Raw genomic sequence first — 20,441 nt, forward strand, 5'->3', positions numbered from 1 at the left:
CTTTTTTTCCCCTAAGTCTTTATTCCAACGTGTGCGTTTTGCATCTTTTTACAAGAAAAATAACAAAACTGCGAAGTAGCTTCAACTCGTTAGACAAGGGGTGTCTTAGAGTGGCTGAGGCCCTGGTTGACGGGCCCAGACACCTGACAGGCCGTGACCGGAGCTCCTGGATGGGGAAGGTGGAATTTTTTCTAGGCCGCCCCCGTCCAAGATGCTGTGGGAGGCTGCTGGGACTCGGGTCACCCGGGCGGCCCTTGTGCTCCAGAGGCAACACCTCGGGACGGCGAAGAACTCCGGACAACCGCCTCCTCCCTCACACACACGCGGCCCGACGCTTCACCCCCATTCGTCCCCCCCGCCTCTCTTCCCACCTCCCCCCCGCCCTGACGTCACTTCCTGGGGCGGGCCGCAGCGCCGCGGGGTGTCAGCGACGGCCTGTGATGGCGGCGGCGGGACGCCGGCAGCCGCGCCGGGGGAGCTGTGCCGCTCCTAACTCGGCGTCGGGCCCCTGCGCCATGGGGAGGAGCCGCGGCGGGCGGCTGGCCTGAGGCGGCGGCGACAGCGACAGCGGAGGGCGCGGCACTGCCGAGGGGGCCCCGCCGCGGGGGCCGCGACCGGCGCCCCCCGGGGATGTTGCGGTGGGTCCGGCAGCAGCTGGTAGGTGCCTCCGGCAGCCGCGGGGCGGGGAGAGCGCGGCGCTGGGCCCTGGCCGGGGCTTCCCCTGCACGACACGCACCCCGTTGCCTCGGCCCAGCCGTCCCGGCGCTTCTGGCCGGGCCGGTGCCCGGTCCCCTTAAGGGAGGGGGTGCGGGCGGCCGGGCTGAGGGGAGCGGGGCCGGGGCGTGTGAGGGGGGAGACGTCTTCCCCGCCGGGAGGTGTTGGGCTGGGGACACTCGCAGGTTTTCCTTGGATCATTGTTGTCATTTAAAACAATTTTTTTTAATGTACGTATTGGCTGGTTTGGGTTGTTTCATGGCGCGTTCGGTTGGATTTTTGTGTGTGTGTGCGTTTGTTTTTATTTTATTTTCCCATTGAAATCCCGTTGACACAGAGGACAGCGTGTTCCCTCACCTGTGGCCCCCTTGGGAAGGGTTCCCCAAACTTCTTTTCGGGGAGAAATGAGGGTGCCTTTTTCTGTGCACCGGCACTTCAGGGCTTCGCTGGCCTCTCTTTCTCCTCCACGTTGCGAAACCTCCCGAGGCTTTTTCACCTAATGTGCGCCTGTCTCAGTGGTTTCCCTGCACCCCAGAGCTCTGCAGCCATTGCCGCTGCGTGTGTGCGTGTTACGGTTTTGAAAGTGACGAGAAATTGAAGGAAAACATCCGTTAAATTATTTTCGCGGGAGAGTCCCCTTGAAAAGGTTTCGATTAGAGGTGTCTCTCTCGAAATAGGCGCTACTTGCTGTGCTTGGATTGTAGCCTGCGAGGGAAATAACGCGGCCGTGACTGTAACGTCTTGATGCTGTAGGAGGGAGGTCATTGAATTTGACTGGTTTGATTTGAAGTGTTGATCGGCTTCCTGTCCTCTCCAACGTAGTGTTTCTCTTGCATTTTCCCGAAGGGAGAAATTCCTTCCAAATTCTTTACAAACTTACTTTTTCCATTCATCGGAGTTACCTTGGTCATAGATGTTGCCCGAGTTAATAAGAGGACTTACATTAGCTAGGTTTGTATAATTTAATGGTTAAAATTTGTGTCTCACTAATGATTTGTTACATCACTTTTTACATTTTTTTTTCCTCCTTTTCTTCCCCTATCTCCTTTTCTGTGGCCCATAAGTTTTCCCAGTTCTGTGTCTGAAGTGCAGAACTTATGGTGCTGGTCTCAGTGCCAGCTTGACAGTGCTCGCGAGTTTGGTCGGACACCAAGAATTATTGACCTGGAAATTAATTGCTCTGTCTGAGCTCTGACTGCACTCTTCTGTTCTGTTACAGTCATTAACATGGTTTTATATTAATCCTGTTTGGTGTAACATAGCTATAATTTTTTCCTCTTGCGGATGGCAAGGGTTTGTATGTGTGATTTTTAAAACAGCATGATGTTGACTTCCGTAGAGTTTAGAGTAGGACGGTATCAGTGCTAGAATTCGTGTATCAAACGTGGTCGCTTTTCTCCCTGCGAGTCCACTGACCAGCTTTCCAGAAATATGCTTGCCCTTAATAGAAAGAAAAGTGTAGCAAGATGAGCAATAAACACTAAGAGGTTTTTTGTCTTCTTTTAAAAGAAACTGGTGGGAAAATAACTGTTTAAAACTTGCAGTAGTTTTGACAGGGAAGGATCAGTGTTGTAGAAGAATGGGATAACAGAAGATACTTGAACAAACGTTGAAAGATGATACTAAGGAAAAAAATATTGCAACAATACATGTTTTTTGTTTTCTATAAACCTCACCATTTGACATTAATGGCTTGGTTGTTTCACAGCTCATAAAGATGATAAGTAGCTTAAGATATGTATCACACTGTGTGTTTCTTCCAAGGGACACTCAGGCAACTCATATCTGCCTGTAATCATTGGCTTAACATAGATCTAACCATACGTTTGCTTCTTCATATGTCAGTGACGTTTAGGTTCTGAAAGAATGTCAAAGAGCTGAGTACCTGGGGAAAGATGCTGAGAAAATAATCAGAGCAAGTGGGAAGAGTGGAATGGCAGAAATATTTGAATCGAAGGATGGCAAAATCTGTGTCTGATTTATTTCTGATAGGAGAAGAATGTGTGGGTTTGGATGCCTTTTGAGTGTGTATTTGTACCTGTGCTTGATGTGGCAATAGGTTTTGAAAAAATGTTCTCTTCCATACAGGAGCGTTGGAACCAGGCAAATACGTGGGAGTGATTTAAGTGCGATGTTGCAGTAGTACAAAAGAAAAACCCTTGTGTGCAGAAATGTTGGAAAGTAGTAAGGGTTTGGGGAAAGAGGAGGAACTGGTACTTTGCCGAAGGTGCTTTTAGGTAGTTATTAAGTACTCTCTGTAAAAACTAATGAAAGTTTCGCAAATTCTATTGTATTTCATATACTAATTAATGAGGCTGTCCTGAGTGTGTATGGTATTGTCAACTTGTGTTCTCAAGAGTTGTAAAAGGGACAGGAAAAAGGACGCAAGTGGTCTTAAAAATAAATAGTGAGAGGACCTGGTCTGGAATTCAAATTATTTCAGTGAAGTTCTTTAAGTGGTGATCTTGCTGTGCTTTAGCCTGTGAAGATCTATGCTGTGCCTGCATAGCTACATAAAGCAACGACTAGTTCTCTGAGAACAGGAGACTTTCTTCACCTTTATTATGGTCTTACAAGTCCAAAACAGTTTTCTAAATGAGATGTTATTTGTCTTTTCAATGGTTTGTTCTGTAGTAGAAATTGGTCATAGTAATACTGTTGCTTACTCTTTAGTGCCTATATGGGACTCTCTTAAAAATCATCTGTTTTGGTATCTTGTTCTTCAGTCTACTTTGCTTGCTCAGAAACAATTAACATCATCCTACATGGACAGTTTATCAGTTTTTCTTCATCTAATGCTGTCCCATGCTAAATAAACTGCATAGTAAGTCCTTAATAGTATGCAACTTTCTAGTTAATGTTATTATATTACAACATCATTATCTAGTTAACTGTTGATAGTACTTAAGATTTCATAATAAAAAATGTAGGGACACGTGGAGATACAATTCATTGCTTTGAGTGAAATACCCTGATGTATTTTTAAGACAAGCTTTGAACAGGGAAAATACCTGAGTTCCAGCTCTGTTACCTTGAGATCTCAGAAAGACAGTGGGCATGTGGCTTTGCTGAGGGTTGCATAACACCACAGGCACAGCCAGCTCTGCTTGAAAAAAAGCAACTGGATAAACAACAATTGATAGGAAGCCTCATTAATATTCAGGAACAGCACAGTACATTTTATTTGCATTTCCAGATATGAAGGGTTTGACTGCGTAGCTGATCTGTGTACAGCAGAGTGCTATTGTGGCTCTCCTGGTCAAGTTTGTGCAGCACCAACACGAAACAGGAATACAAAGTGGCATTTGTAGCACTCAGTGACTTTCTGCACCACTTCTAGTTCAGTAGATTTATGGCAGCATTTGGACTGTACTGGTGTCCCGATGGTGCACGTGGAGCGCAGGAGCTGTTACAGTGGTATGAACAACATCAGTTGTCTGAAAAGGAGGTCTCCAAAAGTTGTGATAGAATACCCTTTTATGTATGATCTTAGCTGCACAGTTTAGAACTGTTAGTCCTGTCAAGTGAAGAAAGGTCTCTGGATTTCACTTCTAGTTGCTTTATGTGGAGTTTGAGCCTTTTTATTGGTTACCAAACAGTGCAATGATGTACCAAAGATACTGCATGGAGAAAACCTAAGAGTTATCTGCCTGTTCCCTCTTTTATACATGACAGTTCAAGAGAAGCAGAATTATGCTGTATTTGGCAGAATATTGTACAGTTTGAGAACCTGAATACTGTTGTGCAGAGCAAGGTTTTCAGGCAAATGCAGCTTTGATATTTATCTGGAAGTCAAAAATGTATAGATAAATTCCTTTAGATCGGACCCTTTTAAATGGAAAACCTAGTTACCAAACGGTTTCATTTTGTGGTTACAGGAAGGCTCAGTTTGGAAGGGACATTGGGAGTTCATCTAGTCCAGTTCTACACAAACTGCAATGAGAGGTGATCACAGGGAGTTTTTGACTGTTATTTGTCCCTGTCACACCCCCCGCTCACCCCAACAGTATTTGTAGAAGTGTTCTTGTTTGTCTTTTGGATGCATTCTAATGAAAAGTTTCTTCTACTAGTAAGGGAAATATCCTCAAATAGGTTAGCTCTAGAGGACTGTATGTTTGGGATGTTCTTCCCTTTCCTTCCAGGTGTCGGTGTCCGTTAAGGTGTTGTAGAGGACAGATTCTCTCATAACATGTAGCTACTGGCATTGTGAACAAATGTGGACAGCATTTGATATTGTTTGCACTGACGTGTGTCTGTTATTTTCACTTAGTTATTTCATAGAGTTGAACCAAAGCAGTTATTTTCTGGCCAAAAGAATTCCCTGCATTTTTTGCATGCTGAAAGTACTTTGAACTAATCCAGTGGCTGAGGGTCCTAGCTTTGAAATCACGTTGCTTTTCTGAAGTACAGTTCCCCTCCTCTTTTGCTGCTTGTCACTGAAGCCTGTTTCCCTTTTTGGCTAAAATTAAGTGGGTGTTTGTTATTGTACACCAGAAAAATAAATGCATACTTGCTCAAAATATTTCCTCTGGTTCAGACTGTGCAGCTCATACCTGCTGCATTGTCACTGAAGGATCAGCGAGACGCAGCCCAAGGGTTGCCCTGCTTTGGTGAGAGTGGTTTGAGAACTGGGGGTTAACGACCCCCCTCATGTGACTTCACACAAGATAAAACATGACCCTGTTTTTTGCTAGAGTTATTCTGTGATCTGCTGAACTAGTCCTCCCATTGTGTTGTGGGTCTTTTAACCTTATTTGCTTTTTATATTCTGCAACTGCTGAAGGCTAATACATTTTCAGCACAGCGTGTTCCTGTCTTCAGCCAGCTGTCTCTTCTGAACAGAGACATCCGTTGTGTCCTGTGCGTTTTAAATTCTTATCTCATAAAAATTAAATTTAGAAGTTGCCTACCAAAACCTAATCAAAGCAGTCTTGACACTGTTTCTTTCAAAGACCATTTTAAAAATGGGAAAATCGGGGTTGTCTGATGTGCTGCCTCACTGTGAGACTTGGATGTTGACCTGTATCTCATCTCACCCTTCCTTTTTTTTTCTCCTAGCCATGAGCCTTTTAAGCAGTCAGTTTTTATTGTGCTCAGCTTCCACTTGCCACACAATAATATGGAAATTTCATTGACTGTATAGTATTCTTGTACTAACAGGGTCCTGCTCGTAGCTACTGTCTATTTGTGTTTTATGTGACTGAGTGGAAAATTTGTATTATTTTGTCAACAAAGAGCAAAAGCTTTTTATGTTCTGGTCAGTAGGTGATATGATGGGGGCTGGTGAGGGTGGATGCCTCTGTTTATTGCTAAGAAATTGTCTCTGAACTCTCTCAGAAGGTAAAATTAATCATCTAAGACTGTAAAAATGTGCTGAATTTAATAACATTCAACACGTGTTTTGGGTATCATTGGTATTTGTTTTTCTAATTTTGGATGGACTGGCTGAATTCATTAAAACTTTTGTTGCTTTCTTCTGTGGTGGAGAAATAAGAGTTACAAGAGAAAAATATAATAATGTTTTTAGATTTCATTAAAAGCCTTGTGACTTGTGCCTTTCACTAGTGATCTGCTGTCTGTTTTTCTTTATTGTATTGTGGTGTCCTCTAGTTACGACTGTAACTATTTAACAGGGAAAAAGGTCTCAACAGTATACGTCTAAACAAAAAATCTTTTGATTTCTAGCACAAAGTCTGTTTGTAAGCCAACAGATCAGAACTGCAGCAAAACAGATCTGACGAGTGCCTCTGTAAACACAAGGTCATATCTTCCAGCGAAACACAGGTGACATATTTGCAGCTAGACTTGGTGGTTTTTTTATGCAAACCTCTTTTCAACTGCTGTTGGAAAAAAACACTTAGCAATAGTACACACCATGGCAGAAAATATAGGAACCGTGATTTAAAAAGCATAACCCTGCAATTCCTTGGCCTCCCACATGCTGTGACTTCAGAGGGTTTATTTTTCATGTTCAGTTTGGGTAAAAATAAACGTGGGAAAGGAGAATTTTCCTGTAAATAGGAAGGGGAGTGATTCTGATAAAAGGCAGGCTGTTTGTTTTCATCCTGAAATACTTTACCCGGGAAATAAGTTTTATATGGTTTACTCTGAAAAGTATGTTTCATTATATATCGTTATATTTTGTTACTCATTTACACATTTGCACATTTTTGTGTTAGTTTTATGGGTGACTGTGCTAATTTTTGCCGATATTTTTATATATATGTTTGGAAGAAGAATTGCAACAATATAGAAAGGTAGCTTAAGATTTAGCAAGCTTTACGGTTAAACTGATTTGTAGATGTGTCTGAAAGCAGGACGTTAAACTGATATTTAGGTCACAAATCATGTTTGAAAGGGAATTAAAACTTAAAGTGATATTTGATGAATGGGGTAGACTCAACTATAATGTTAATTTTTACAGAGCAGGCTTTATCAAAACATGTTAAAAGGAAGAGCCAGACAGTTCTTTCTATGAACTAAATTCTCTTCCTGTGAAATTTGTTGAGCAACAACTGTCAGAGCAATTGTCAGTATAATTTTGGCACGCTTTTTGAAAAAGCCTTAAGATTTATCATGTAGGAGTGGTTTTGGGGGAAGAATGATTTTTTTAAAGTTTTTTTTTTTTTTATATATAAACTGAAGGAAAATGGGAATTAAACTTGCAGCTGATTGGCCTACATAGCTGTTGCCTACTAGAACCAATCTAAATATTGAAAATGGTCGTTTTCACTGTTCATATTGAATAATGATTGTATGAGTAGCTCAGTACAGGAGCCCTTCATGTTTGTGTAAAATATAGAATAGTTTTATAAATGACTCTTCAAAGCAACAGGTAAACAGCGTTTCATTTTAAGATGATAACGCACACAGTAAGCAAGCACGAGAAGGAAATGTATGAATCTTCTGTATTTGTCCTGTCAGGGACTTGACAAATGTAATTTTTGTATATGGTGAAACTGCCAGCTATAAAATTGGAACTGCTTTCTAATTTTAAGTGAAAGTTCATAACCTGTCACAGATTTGAATGCCTTATTTAATCTTGAAAATCGAAGAAAAATATTTCTGCTATAAAATCACTTAAATTAGTCCAGGGTCTGTGCAGAAAGGATACAACTGGATTTTTTTTGTTGTGTTTGCTATGGCTATTCAGGATAAATGAAGGATTTGTGTGCTGAATGTTTCATTTACTGTATGGGTTTAGTAACTGCTGTTTCTGTGTGATTGATTATTGCAGAATTGTAACACTTTCTGCGTTCAAAGTATTTTATATGTTTTGAGCAGCATTCTTGAAAGTGGCTATTGATTTTTGAGATCCCAGTTCTTATTTTATGAAATATGATGCCATATATTTGCCTGCTGATGAGTGTCTCAAGTCACCCTTCAGCTTTGAAAATCTTGCCTACTCCCCGTTTGCATGTGTCTGAGAGGGAGATGATACTACAGATAAGGATAAATAGTTGCTGGAGCCCACAGAGAAAAGCTGGTAGTTCCAAAATTAAAACTGTGTAGTTGGAACTTCAAACACATCTCCATTCCCACATTTTTAGGGCAACGGGCTACTTTGGGAATCATGGCAAAAGACCAGACACTTTGGACTACAGATACTGTCAAGCCTCAACTTGTGTTAGACCTCTTGGAGTTTATCATAATGCATCTTTTTTTAAGGAAAAAATTTAGAGAGCGCTGAATGACCTTGCAAGGTAGTTTGGGAGTCACCAGTGGTAGCCGTTTCTTTGAGATTGAGGCTTGCTGCTTAGAATCTGAATGTTAACCAAATTGATTTCTTTATTAGGCCTGAAGACACATTTATTGTAAAGTCTGTTTTCTGTCAAAAAGCATCTGAGCAAAAGTATCACTGAATCTGTTCATTATTGATAGTTTTCATAGTCTGTGTGTCTGAGTATGAAGGGAAGTATTCTGAAACAAAGCAACAAATGAGGAATGTATTACAGGCATTTGGTTAATGAAATACATTGAATGCAAGAGGGTAATAGTTTTAATAATCCTGTAGAAAAAAATGTAAAGCTTGGAATTCTGTTGAAGACAATTAAAGAGCAGCTGTTGTAAAGCATTAGGTTTGTTATGTCAGGTGAAGTTCGAAATGGATTGTGCTTTGTAAATACTGTGGTTTGCATTGTAGGGGAGAATAAGAAATCAGCTTCCTCAGTTGATGCAAGTTGGGCTATTCTAAAATTAAGCACTGTACCTACATCTCTCTTAAAATTCTTTGCTATTAACGGAAAGTGGCTGCTCAGCTCACTTTTTCTGTCTTGATTTTGTTGTTGTTACAAGACCAGTATATTGGGTATCGGCCACCTGAAGGGAGACACTGGCACAGGGACATATGTTACCAGTGGACAAGGCCAGTTTAGCTTCCTTCTTTTGCAGATAAACGAAGAGAAGATAGATGTTGTCTGGGGGTTTTGTTTGGTTTTGGTTAGCTTCCTGATTTCTCAAACCGTGTTGCCTAGAGTGTTTTCATAAGTACTGTACTCTGGTTATAGGTCTTCTAGGAAGTTGCACCATGATTTTTTATCAGATATAAGTGTATATTTAGTAAGCAGGAAGAGGAAGTTGCATGAATAGTACATGACTTTTAATACTGTTTTATTTCTTTACTGCGGTGATATTTAAAAGAGGAGGAACTAATTGCATGACACTATGCAAAGCTCACGGTGTTTCAGCTGATTCACTGTATTTCTTAGAGCAGTGTTTAAAATGGCTGTGAGAGGCTGTTTCTTCCTCCACGCTAACCTTTGATACGACAAATTCAGTTTGACTGCTGCTCAGTTATATGACTGGAGGAATTATTGGCTGACTGTTTTGAGTACAAATTTACACAGACTTCTGAAAATGTGCATGGAGTGTGAATAGATCATCTTACCTGACAAAGGGAAAAGTATTCCATGTATACTCAGAAAAAACCCGAAGCAAGAAAATCCATTTCCTCAAAACACCTTTAATCAAAATGTATCTTGGCAGCAGCATAATAGCAGGATTTTGGGCTATCTGCCAGGCAGTGTGGTGTTCTGTTTCTGTGGCCATGGTTGGGCAGTCGTCTCCCTAGGATAAAGGCTTCCTGAGACCAAGTTTTCCTCTGTTTATTAATTCTATTAACTAGTACGTGGTGTCCGAAGCTCTTTGGAGGGAACTACTACTTTCCTTAGTGGTGTTCAGTGTGGTTTTTGAAAGGCAGAGGCTCAAATTGAGACTTCTTTCTTTCAAACCACTCTCACTGAAAGCTGCTCAAGTAGCGGAAATTCTTTTAGCAAATATCATTTCCCCCTCCTCCCCCCCCCCTTTTTTTTTTCCCATGTAGAAGCTGTGAATGATGTATAAGATGCACTGGGAGATCAGGTTAAAGTAGACTAGCTTTATGCAAATCCTAAGCAAAAATTGCTTGTCAGATGATTTGTAATTATCGGTTCATGTTTTGCAAAGCTTGGAGCAGCAGCTGATTTGTTGTGTGCTGGTCTCAGGTCACTAATCCTGGCTGAAAGATCTGTGGATTTCTGCCGTCTCACTTGGTGCTCCAGAGAGCATGGGGAGGACATCTGTGCGTCCCACCATAAGTTCAGCTTTTTAGCAGTGGTATTGAAGAAACAGGGGTCTGCAGTAGATAGTGTATATTGTATCAACAAGTTGACTGAGAAAGCATTTTTTCTTTGTTTATTCTTGTAGGTGTTGGAGGGCTGTCCCTTCCTTTGCACAGGTCTTTCGTGGTGCTGCTTCTCATTTGCTTACTCTGCCTGTTTTCTCCAGTTGCCTAATTCATTGTTTGTGCTAATAATGCTTGCTCAGCAGCAATACAAAACTCTTCTTCCACACTGTATCCTTTTGTTATACCACCAAGCTATTGGCATGACTGTGCAATTGCTTTAGAGAACCAATACATTAAAAAAAAATTAAAAAAACCTGAGAAAATGGTGGGGTTTCAGTTGGATCAGCTTTCAAGTCTGCTTTACTGTGTGGCTCCATGGGCACTCTTCCCAGCACAACAGCGGAGATGGAGACAAAATGTAGGCAGGGGTTATTTGGAGGAGAGGTGACTGTAGAAGGCTGTTTCTTTTGTGAAAGTAATAGCATAAAATCATAGCAAAGACAATCATCTCCGTTCGCTGGGATATGTTTTCTATGCTCTTTTAAAGGAGCCTAATTACTACACAGGGGATGTCTTTGTCTAACTTCCAGAATGCTAACAAAATCACTGCTGAAGAGGTTTACTAAAAATGACTTTGACTTTGGTTAGAGTCGTTACAAATTTATTAAAAAAGAGAACTATGAATCACTTTTTTTTCTCTGCAAAATGTTTTTTTGGTTGTGCTTTATAAATCAGCTTGACTCAAGCATGTGTGTTGTATGTAAATGGCATTCATTTAGACCGTTTTCAAAACCAAACATGTCAAGTTTGTCTGGGTGCAAAATTTCTATTGGGGAGGTGTGGATCAAAGATTAAATGAGAGAGGTATTCCAGGTGTAGATAATGCCAGATTTATGTTGACAAATCAGCTAAACGGCTGAATTTAGGCCAATAAATCTGAATTTAATTTGCAGCATGAAGGGGAAAAAAAATCACACAGATTTTTCTTTTTTTTTTCAGTCTCTTAATCTTATGGTTAAGTTTTATTTTATTTACAGTTGATTCATGTAATATACCTGATTAAGAAGCCTTAAATATCAGGTTTTGTAATAAACTTAGCTTTATTTGTCACATATAAATAGAAATTCACTAGATAACTGCAGGAAAAGTAACTTTTGTTGAAAGATCTTGGTGACAACTGTATCTTTTTGCAAGAATCAAAATTTAATACAAGGATTCTCTGCTTGTGCAATTTAGCTGCAGAAATCCTTTGACAAGGGCATGTTACCCTGGTTTTGCACCTGAGTTTGGTAATGATATTAGGAAGAGAAAGAACTGTCTAAGAAGTGAAATTAGGAAACAGTGTGCTTTCTGCACCTCTGTGCTCGCTTGTATGTATATACACTATACAAACTCCCTTTGCTGGGCAGAAATTTAGACTACAAACCAGTTTTGTATCAGGAGCAGGATCTGTGACCAGGCACGTAGTTACAGAAAAGTTAAAGGCTTGAACCATTAAGTTCAACATCTGTGCAGAATTTTAGTTGGAAGATATGTGTGATTAAAATTGCTCTGGAAGGTCTTGGTTGCACTTGCAGTCTCAGTAGCTAATTATATGATGACGGGTTTGTTGGGTAATTTCAAATGCTCTTTCATAGTTACAGAAATGAAACTTAGGAAACCTGGGTTCAGTTCCCAGGTCTGACATTTCTATCCTGCCGTGACTACAGTTGGGTCACTGAGGTTGTCATGGATGTGCCCTCTCCTGAGAGGTAGTTGTCCCCAGTCTGCCTTGCTTGGGCGTTACCATCTCCATAGATCTGGTGATTATGCAGCTTCTGCCCTTTCTCTGTGATATATTTCAACAAAATGGAACACAACTGCAGCTGGAAACTCCTGTGGCCTGAGATTCTAATTGGAAACTAGATTCTTTGCTTTTAAGCAGTTGAGTCTACCTCAGCAGAGATGTTATCCTATGGAAGTCCTTGTGCAGTTAGGCTTGAGTGGAATGGCCGTCTCTGCTCTTCATGATTAAAATGTCATTAAACTCATCAACTTTCAGGTGCTTGGATAGTAGCCTAAAAGGGGCATATAAATACTTGGGAAAAAATTCAATGATACCGTAGTCACTCTGAATTTTTTCATATATCTTTAAATAACTTTCAGCGAGTGGCATGGAGATTAGCATTTATTACCATTGCAAGATTGCCAGTCACTTTCTTTGCTTTTTCTGTTCTTTCCCTGCTTTACATGTTTCATTTAGAGTGGAATTTTTTCAGGCTGTAGAGTGTGGCTTTCCAAGTGAGGATGTCTGGCATTTTGTGAGTGCCAGACATTTTCTGAAATAGAAAAGCGCTGTGTACATAGTCTTACTAATTAAGCAGGTATTTTTCTTGCTTGCAGAAACACTCTTATTGTGGCATCTTTTGGATTGGTATAGAAATAATGTGTCACTAATGTTATATATCCAGAATACTTCAGCTACAAAAACTGTGCTCTTTTAAAATTTTGTACCTGTTAAATGCTGACACATTTTCTTCATCTTAACTTTCATGCTTGTATTTCTCAAGGTGTGAACAGTTTCTTTCTCTTTGCTTTTGGCATCCTATATATTCTTTCCAGTCCTTTCCCCTGTCTAGTTTTTGTCTTTCTACCCCACTCTTATCTTTAAACGAGCTTTCACGCTGGAGCGTGTGACTGGACCAGCCTTCCACTGCTTGTCATCTAAAGTTTATTCTCCTTCAAATCTCTTTGAAGTCTCTTTACACAATCCCCTTTCCTTTCATTCTTCTGGCCCCCTTTCCTTCTGAAGCCAAAAGTTTCTGTTGCGATGATGCCAAATACAAGAATTTGTATGTTTGAGAGGATTTTTTAATGTGCCTTTACTTTACAATGATGCCATCCTGAATGTGAACATACCTAATGCCCTGTGTTAAAAAAACTTTATCAATTAAATACAATTTCTTGGTTGGTTACACGAGCGATTATTTACGTAGCTCATCATGCTTGCTGTTCCTCACCCTCTGTACTTAACTGGTACAGGAGTATCTTCTGTTGGAGTTCTGTGAAGTGTCAGTTTTTATTGGATACGAATCAGGGTTTGAACCTGGTTTCACAAGTGGAGCAATACGCACAAGTGGAGCAAATAGTTTTCTCACCTCCAGTAGTGGAACTGGTAATGCCCTGTCTACCTGTTTCATCAGTTGTCCTTTCACTTGGCATCAAAGAACAAGGAGACTTTGTGTTTACAGCGCAGAGTCGGTTCTAAGGTTAGGAATGTCTGACACTTGTGCTGAAATTCACCATTTCCCTGGCAATCATTGATTCCCTATCTAATAACAGTTCTGAATTTAATTTCACTCGTGTGTTGCGTGTCTTTTTCTTACCTATTCTAGAAATCTTCTTGGCCTGTTAACTGAAATATTATTGTTTTACTGTCTTGCTTGTTGTCTTTTGCCATTACCTGCTTCTCCAGGTTGGAACATTAGAGCTAGGAAGGGCTCTGGTGAGTCATGTAGCCCCAGGAAAGGCTCAATTAAAGACAGACTAGAATGACCTAGATATAAGCCCTTGTGTTACAGAGACATTGCAACCTTCCCACGTGAGTTATTGTGATTTTTAATTATTACTTTCCATAAGAAAGGAATTTTTGTTTGTTTTTCCAATATCCAAAGTAAGTTTTCCTAGTCGCAGCTTAAGCCTGCTTCTGTTCTTCATCCATCAGAATACCCCTTTTCTTGGTGGAACAGTCTTTTATATATTGAAATATGTGCTAATATATCCCAAGTTTCTCCTAGGCTAAATGACCCTAATTTGTTTGCCCTTTGCTCTTTAGACTGTTTAGCCTTGCATTACATGTCGTGTTTTCAGGATCTTTGAGGCTCCCGTTCCACTCTGGATGCTGTCCAGTAGGTTCACAGTGGTTGGGCTGTGGCTCCCACTCTTCCTCCAGCCTCCTTGGTACCGAAGGCCTTTTTTTAAATGGGGTGACATCACTGACACACATTCAGCCCCTGATCAGCTGTAGCCTTTTGATCTTTTTCTACAGAACTCCTATATAGGCCTTTATTCTCATTTTGTAGATGCAGTTAATTGTGTACAACTGCTGTATCTTTCAGTCTTCAGTGCATCTGGTTGGTCAAGATGATTTTGAATTTTTTCTTGTTGTTTAGTCTTCTTGGAGTCCTAAGGTGATGTCACCTGCAAATTTAACACCCCTATTCCCTTTCCTCTCACAGAACAGTTGATGAAAATGCTGAACATTAGACCTGAAACAGGGCTTTGGTTCCAAGGGACCTCACTCAGATCTTCTGTTTTGGCAGGAAACTATTGATAAGTATTTCTGACTATCCCTTTTTTTGTGATGAGTTTGCTTTCAGTGTTGCTACCAGTCGTGTGAATTTGCGGTAATCACAAGAAATCTTAAGGGTCGAATTTTAGGCTCGACAAAATGTTTGTTCTTGGAGGCAGAACATGTTTGGAAAAATACTGTTGTCTGGTCAGATGCATATGGTTTAGGTTTTAAGATGGTGAGAATCTTTTCAAAACCAATTATCACAACATACTGGTATGGTTTGTTTGTTTGTTTTGATCTTTTCTCACAATCTGTTTTATTAGGGTTATCATAAGCGTGACTGCGAGATTTTGTAATTTGTATATGTTTTCATCTCCATTTCCTTTAAGTTTAACAGGGCTCAAAGTTTGCATGATAGCAAGTATTCTCTATCCTTTCTGACATTTAGGACTTTTTCTTTCATTTTCCCGAATGAGTACACAACCTCAAATTTGAGATTCTGTCCCAGTCCTGCTCCCCCTGCCTCTGTCATTTTTGTAAATTCTGTGGACACAGCAGGCTTTAATTTACAGATTAATTTTGTTTCCCATTCAAAAGCTTCTGTTCTAAAACTGACGCTTGATATGTGTGTATTATTTATCAGCACAAAGATAACAATTCTACAAAATTTCAGTGAATAAAATAGTCTTTCTTGATCATATTTTATTTTGGTTTTTAGGGTTTTGACCCACCGCATCAAAGCGATACAAGAACTATTTATATAGCAAATCGTTTTCCCCAGCATGGCCATTATGTTCCTCAGAAGTTTGCAGACAACAGAATCATATCATCCAAGGTAAGAAATCAGTTTGTCATGGGAAAACCACTTGATATGCTACTTAAGAAGCTGTGTAGCAAATCTGCGTGTGTGTATTATGTGAAAATGTGCATATACAAAATTCAGAATGAAACATGCTCTAAATTGTTTTGAGGAAAAAGCTCGGTTGCTTCCTGTGTTGTTTTTTTCCTGCTCTCATCCCTCTTTCCTTAGAACCTAAGTACAGAACAATTAAGTGTGTTGGTCAGAAATAGATTCTAAACGAATGTTGTTTGTGTCTGGAGGTGATGCACGGAACAGCTTAAAAGGAAAGATGAAGCTGGTTGTGAGGATTTATAAAAAAGCCAAATTGTAAACTAGTACTCTGCAAAAAATAAATCAGCAATGGGCTGCAATTGCAGATTCCCTCCTGGTGTGACCTTGGATTGGAATCAGTAGAACTGCTGGTGGGGATGTGTCTTGTTGCTGTAGCGTAGGAGACAAAGTTACAGCTGCAAGAATTAATTTCTTCTCTGCTGGTCAGGATGCAGGCAGCCAAATGACTCCCGCTGCTCCCATCCAGTTGGTGGGAGAACACTGAAAACTTTGACTGTCACGGCAATGCAGTTGCTACCTCCGCTTCCCTGCTAGTTGTAGTTAACAAAAAAGGATACAGCAGTTCTACGTGGGAGTTGGGCAAGACCAGAAGAAGGTTTGCAAGAGAGGAGATGGAAAATGGATATATTTAGTTTAAGAGAAATTAATGGGAGTGGAACTAAATTTCACTGAAAAAATGTTCAGTGTGTCATAACTGTTCTCTCTCTCCCTTTTTCCCTTCAGTATACAGTGTGGAATTTTGTTCCAAAAAACTTATTTGAGCAGTTCAGAAGAGTAGCCAACTTTTATTTTCTGATTATATTTTTGGTTCAGGTAAGTTGAATAATACTCATGAAATTGCAATTTATGTTGTCAATTTTGCCACTGATTTTTGTTCTTTGGATTTAACTTCTTTTCTTCCATACTCTTTCTATAAAAACAACACATTTCCATCTTCTCTGGGAAAATAACATACCATCACAAAGAATTATGTCCGAATTTAAGTACTGTCCTTAGGTTTTATATTTAGCTTCAAAGTCCATTGCACTGCCAGCACAGACACTCAATTGTCTGCCCGAAAATACAATCTTAAGTCTGTTAAGTTAGTAATAAAATTCCAAAAATACTTTTTGATTTTTGTGGCCATTGGTGGTATTTGAATAAACAAGGAGTTTTACTCTGTGTGTTTTCAAGTGTTTATTGGATGTTAGTGTGCAGAAATGCAGACATTCAGGTTCACTTGCATCAGATTGGGCAGTTTGCTGGCTCTTGAGCTGAGCATGGGTTATTGTATATTCTCATTGTAGGTGGAATCATGCTTTTGTAAATCAACACACTATTGTCACACAATTCTAAGATACTCAAATTCAGTTTGTTCAGATAAATTGAACACAAACATTTGCAGCTCGGATTGACAGTTTGTCAGTTTTGAAAACACAGTATAGGTCAGCAATATTACTGTGGTTTTTGTAGCAGTGTACTACTTCTGATTAAGAACATCCACAAGTATATTAAAAGTGTGACAGTCTGTAAATTCCCTGTCATCTTTGCATCTCCAGCTCTATAATTGTATTTGAATTCTGTTGAGCTATTGCAGGCTTAGTAGGTGAAGGATAAGTGAGGGAAAGACTGTAAGGAGAGATAATAACTTTTGAAAGACCAATTAACATCTGAGACAGAGACAGAATTTTGGGGTGCACAATCTTTTCTTTCATTATAAAGTAGAATGCTTTGAACATGTACAGCCCATATACAGCAACAGTGATTTGCCCATGTATGGTGATTAACCAACATTTACAGTACATATCTGGAGAAGGTGGAACCTCATTTGACAAAAAAAAAGGAATAGTGAAGACTTCACAAGATTTGTCTGTGATTGTACATTACGTCAATAGCACAGCCAGTTCGGCAGTTTTTAATCCATTGCCTCCTATGGCTCTTGCTCTTGTTCTTTCACATTTAGACAAAATGAACTTTCTAATAAGCTGAGAATTCCAGTGTTTGGAGTTCCTAAAGTCATGTAGTTCTAGGTTAGCCTAGCAGAATGCATTGCCCATCCCATCTTCCTAGTTAAAAATACTGACTTTGTCATTCCTGTTATGATGTTTCATTTTGTTTAACATACTGAAGCATGCGGAAGATAAGGGCATGCTGGAGATGGACCATAAATGTCACTTACAGCAAACACAGACGTTGTTGAGGTTTTTTTAAAGCTTTTCTTTTTCTTTTTACTGTAAATTTCCCTCTTTAGTTCAATTTTGAGTCAAATTTCTTTCGAATTGTTTGACTTTAGTAATATCTAGATGTGACGTCCACGAACAAATAGGATCTAAAGATGGAACTTCAGAGCGTAATCCTGTTTTTCTCTGAGATCATAACTCAAGTGGATGCTCTAATTTGTGTCTGAAATGTCTTGTCTATGTCTGTATTCATGGAAACCAAACAGGAGAAAAGCTGCAGTCATTTTTGTTCATTTGTTAGAATGGAATTCTTTCTTTATTCAAATCCCATTTGGAAATTCATTAATATCTAGTATTTTTTGTTTTTATAAGGCAAAGGTGCCTTTAAAAGTTGCTTGCCATGGTATCTTCCCTGTAGATGAATTTCATGTGACCAAGATGCAGCGTCTGTCATTACCACCTTCTTCCACTGGGGGTGACAGAGTTGGGGCAGGTTCTCATTGTGTGATTTGAACATGCAGCACAATCCAGACCACGTTGTTCACCTCATGTGTGCATGCCAGAGACATGGGGAGAGGCTGCATTTCGGTCACATGAGGCTCCACACCGGTTGTGTGAAGGATGTGTGACCAGTTATGTAGCAGGTGAACGGCCATGGTGTTCTGGTGAAAGAGGCAAAAGGAGCAGGCAGCTGGGACAACTCCAGCACAGAACTTGCTCCGTTTTCACATAGGAGCCTCTCTTGAGAAAGTCACCGTTATCCGGCCAGAGATCAGGTGATTTGGGCATGAGTTTTCTTGGACGACATGCTACCCACCTGAAATTGCAATGCGACAATTGAAGAACAGACCATATTGCAAGCTAGATTGGAATTTTGTCATGTTCTGTAAATTGTGTTTTGGTGAAAAAAAAAAAATAGGTCATGCGTGTGTTGTAAGGTGGCATCATCTGTTTTCCGTATGAGTTTCTTGGCTCTTAACAGAGGAAACTTCATGTATGATTTTTTTTTTCTTCTTTAATGATTCCCAAAGCAATGCCATAAATCTCAGGTAAAGTGGATCAAATCCGTGTTCGTGATTTTGAATAGTTCTTGTATATATTTTCTTTACTGCACTTGACCATATTGTTTGTGCCCTGCAGCAGAGAAGAACCACTATCATTCCCTCCACATAGACAATTTTAGTGTATACACTGCACTTATGGCATGCCAGCAATGACAGCACAAACTGTAAAAACTGCATGTTAACTTGGGGCAACCATAAAGGAGCGGTATAAAAAAAAAAAGAGTGTTCTCTAATATCTGAACAGTTGGAAATTTCTATTTTTTACTTTATTTTTACTGCTGAAGTGGATGTTGTTATACTCTGCATTGCTGTTAAGCAGTTTACTCTACAGAGTATTGAAACAGCTTTCTGAAATATAGTTTTCCTTCCTTTGTAATTTACTTTTGAATTAATCTTTGTAGGATATAAACATATCTTCCTTTTAGTAAGGACTCTTAAGATTAGCACATGTATTATGAATGTGGTTAAGTCTGTTCTGTGCCCTAGAACCTTTGTTTGCATTGTTATTGACATGTATTATTTAGGTGTCAGAAGTTGAGTTTTGCTCCAGAGCTACTGCAGATAGTGTGGTAAAAATACTTTCAGGTTATAATGAGGAGTTCATTTGTTTGTTTGGAAAATATAATTGTACAAATAAAATTTGGGCTAATTTTTGTATTTTCTTCTCTTTTAGCTCATGATAGATACCCCTACCAGTCCTATTACTAGTGGATTGCCATTATTCTTTGTCATAACTGTGACAGCCATAAAACAGGTAAAGGGGAAAAATCTTGTAGCATTTAATCTTTCCAAGGTAAAGTTAGTTAACAAACTCTGGCTAAGATAATGTTTAGATACTAAAAGTAAATAAAAAAGGTGTCACTTTTAGAAAGGATTTTGTATTTAATGTTTCCTGTTAGACACTTGAACTTGAGCATTTTGGTTAGTTGTCAAGTGCTCAGTGACTCACCGCGGTCCCCTTAAATGGCCAGTGAATGACTGTCAGACAGCATTTTTGTCTAAATGTTACATGTCACTTGTTATAAGACATTTTCTGAAAGCTCCTCACTTATTCCTTTGGCACACCTCGCTGCATATTAAAACCAATCCTCCTGCAGGACACACTGAGAAAGGAGCTTGGGTAGGTGAGCCAATGGTGCAATCCATGTTTGTCAGTAGTTAAAAGGCAAATTTTGCCCCAAGGATTGTGTTTCATGGTGTAAAATATATTTTATAATAACTGTAAACCTGTAGCAGGTGAAAGGTCCTGTTTAGAAAGCTTCTGGTTTTCTTTTAATTTTCTTTGGTTGCGTAAAGCATTTTGGAGTGATTTATAGTACTTGAAATAAGAAAGGTCTTCTAAGTATGAGTTTAATAGAAATCTTGTTCAAGCACCATACTGTATCCTACTAAGACCTAAAGCCCCTGGAAGGAGAATACTTAAAATAAAAAAACAAAAAAATCTTCTGTTTTCTTTAAATCCTTAAAGCAAGAGGAGAAACAAGCACGTAAATAAAGAGGTGTTGTGAATAGAAACTATAATCTGTTCTGCAGGGAGGTAATTTTTGGGAACTATCCCCTTCAAAGGGTTTGACAGTGCTGTCTGGGAAAGAGATGCAGTCAGCAACTGAAAAGGAAGCAGGAGACTTGTGGAGCTACAACTGGAATTTCAATTTGCCTTCAGTGCCAGTAAGACCCAAAGCCACTGTGAAATAGGGCAAAAGTAAAAACAGCT

General features: G+C 39.7%; 1 protein-coding gene across 10 annotated transcripts in view; it reads left to right on the top strand.

Annotated features, from left to right (window-relative positions):
* The first annotated feature begins 407 nt into the window (after positions 1–407).
* ATP11B (ATPase phospholipid transporting 11B (putative)) overlaps positions 408–20,441 on the top strand; it is a 65,392-nt gene continuing 45,358 nt past the window's right edge. For all 10 annotated transcript variants that reach the window (XM_065844175.2, XM_065844176.2, XM_065844177.2 and 7 more), the window contains exons 1-4: positions 408–657; positions 15,310–15,426; positions 16,228–16,317; positions 19,401–19,481. In XM_065844175.2, the coding sequence (XP_065700247.1) occupies positions 631–657; positions 15,310–15,426; positions 16,228–16,317; positions 19,401–19,481 (315 nt within the window). In that variant the 5' untranslated portion in view covers positions 408–630. The remainder of the gene's footprint in view (positions 658–15,309; positions 15,427–16,227; positions 16,318–19,400; positions 19,482–20,441) is intronic.

Source organism: Patagioenas fasciata, chromosome 9 (assembly GCF_037038585.1).
Source record: "Patagioenas fasciata isolate bPatFas1 chromosome 9, bPatFas1.hap1, whole genome shotgun sequence".
In the NCBI taxonomy this organism is placed as follows: domain Eukaryota; kingdom Metazoa; phylum Chordata; class Aves; order Columbiformes; family Columbidae; genus Patagioenas; species Patagioenas fasciata.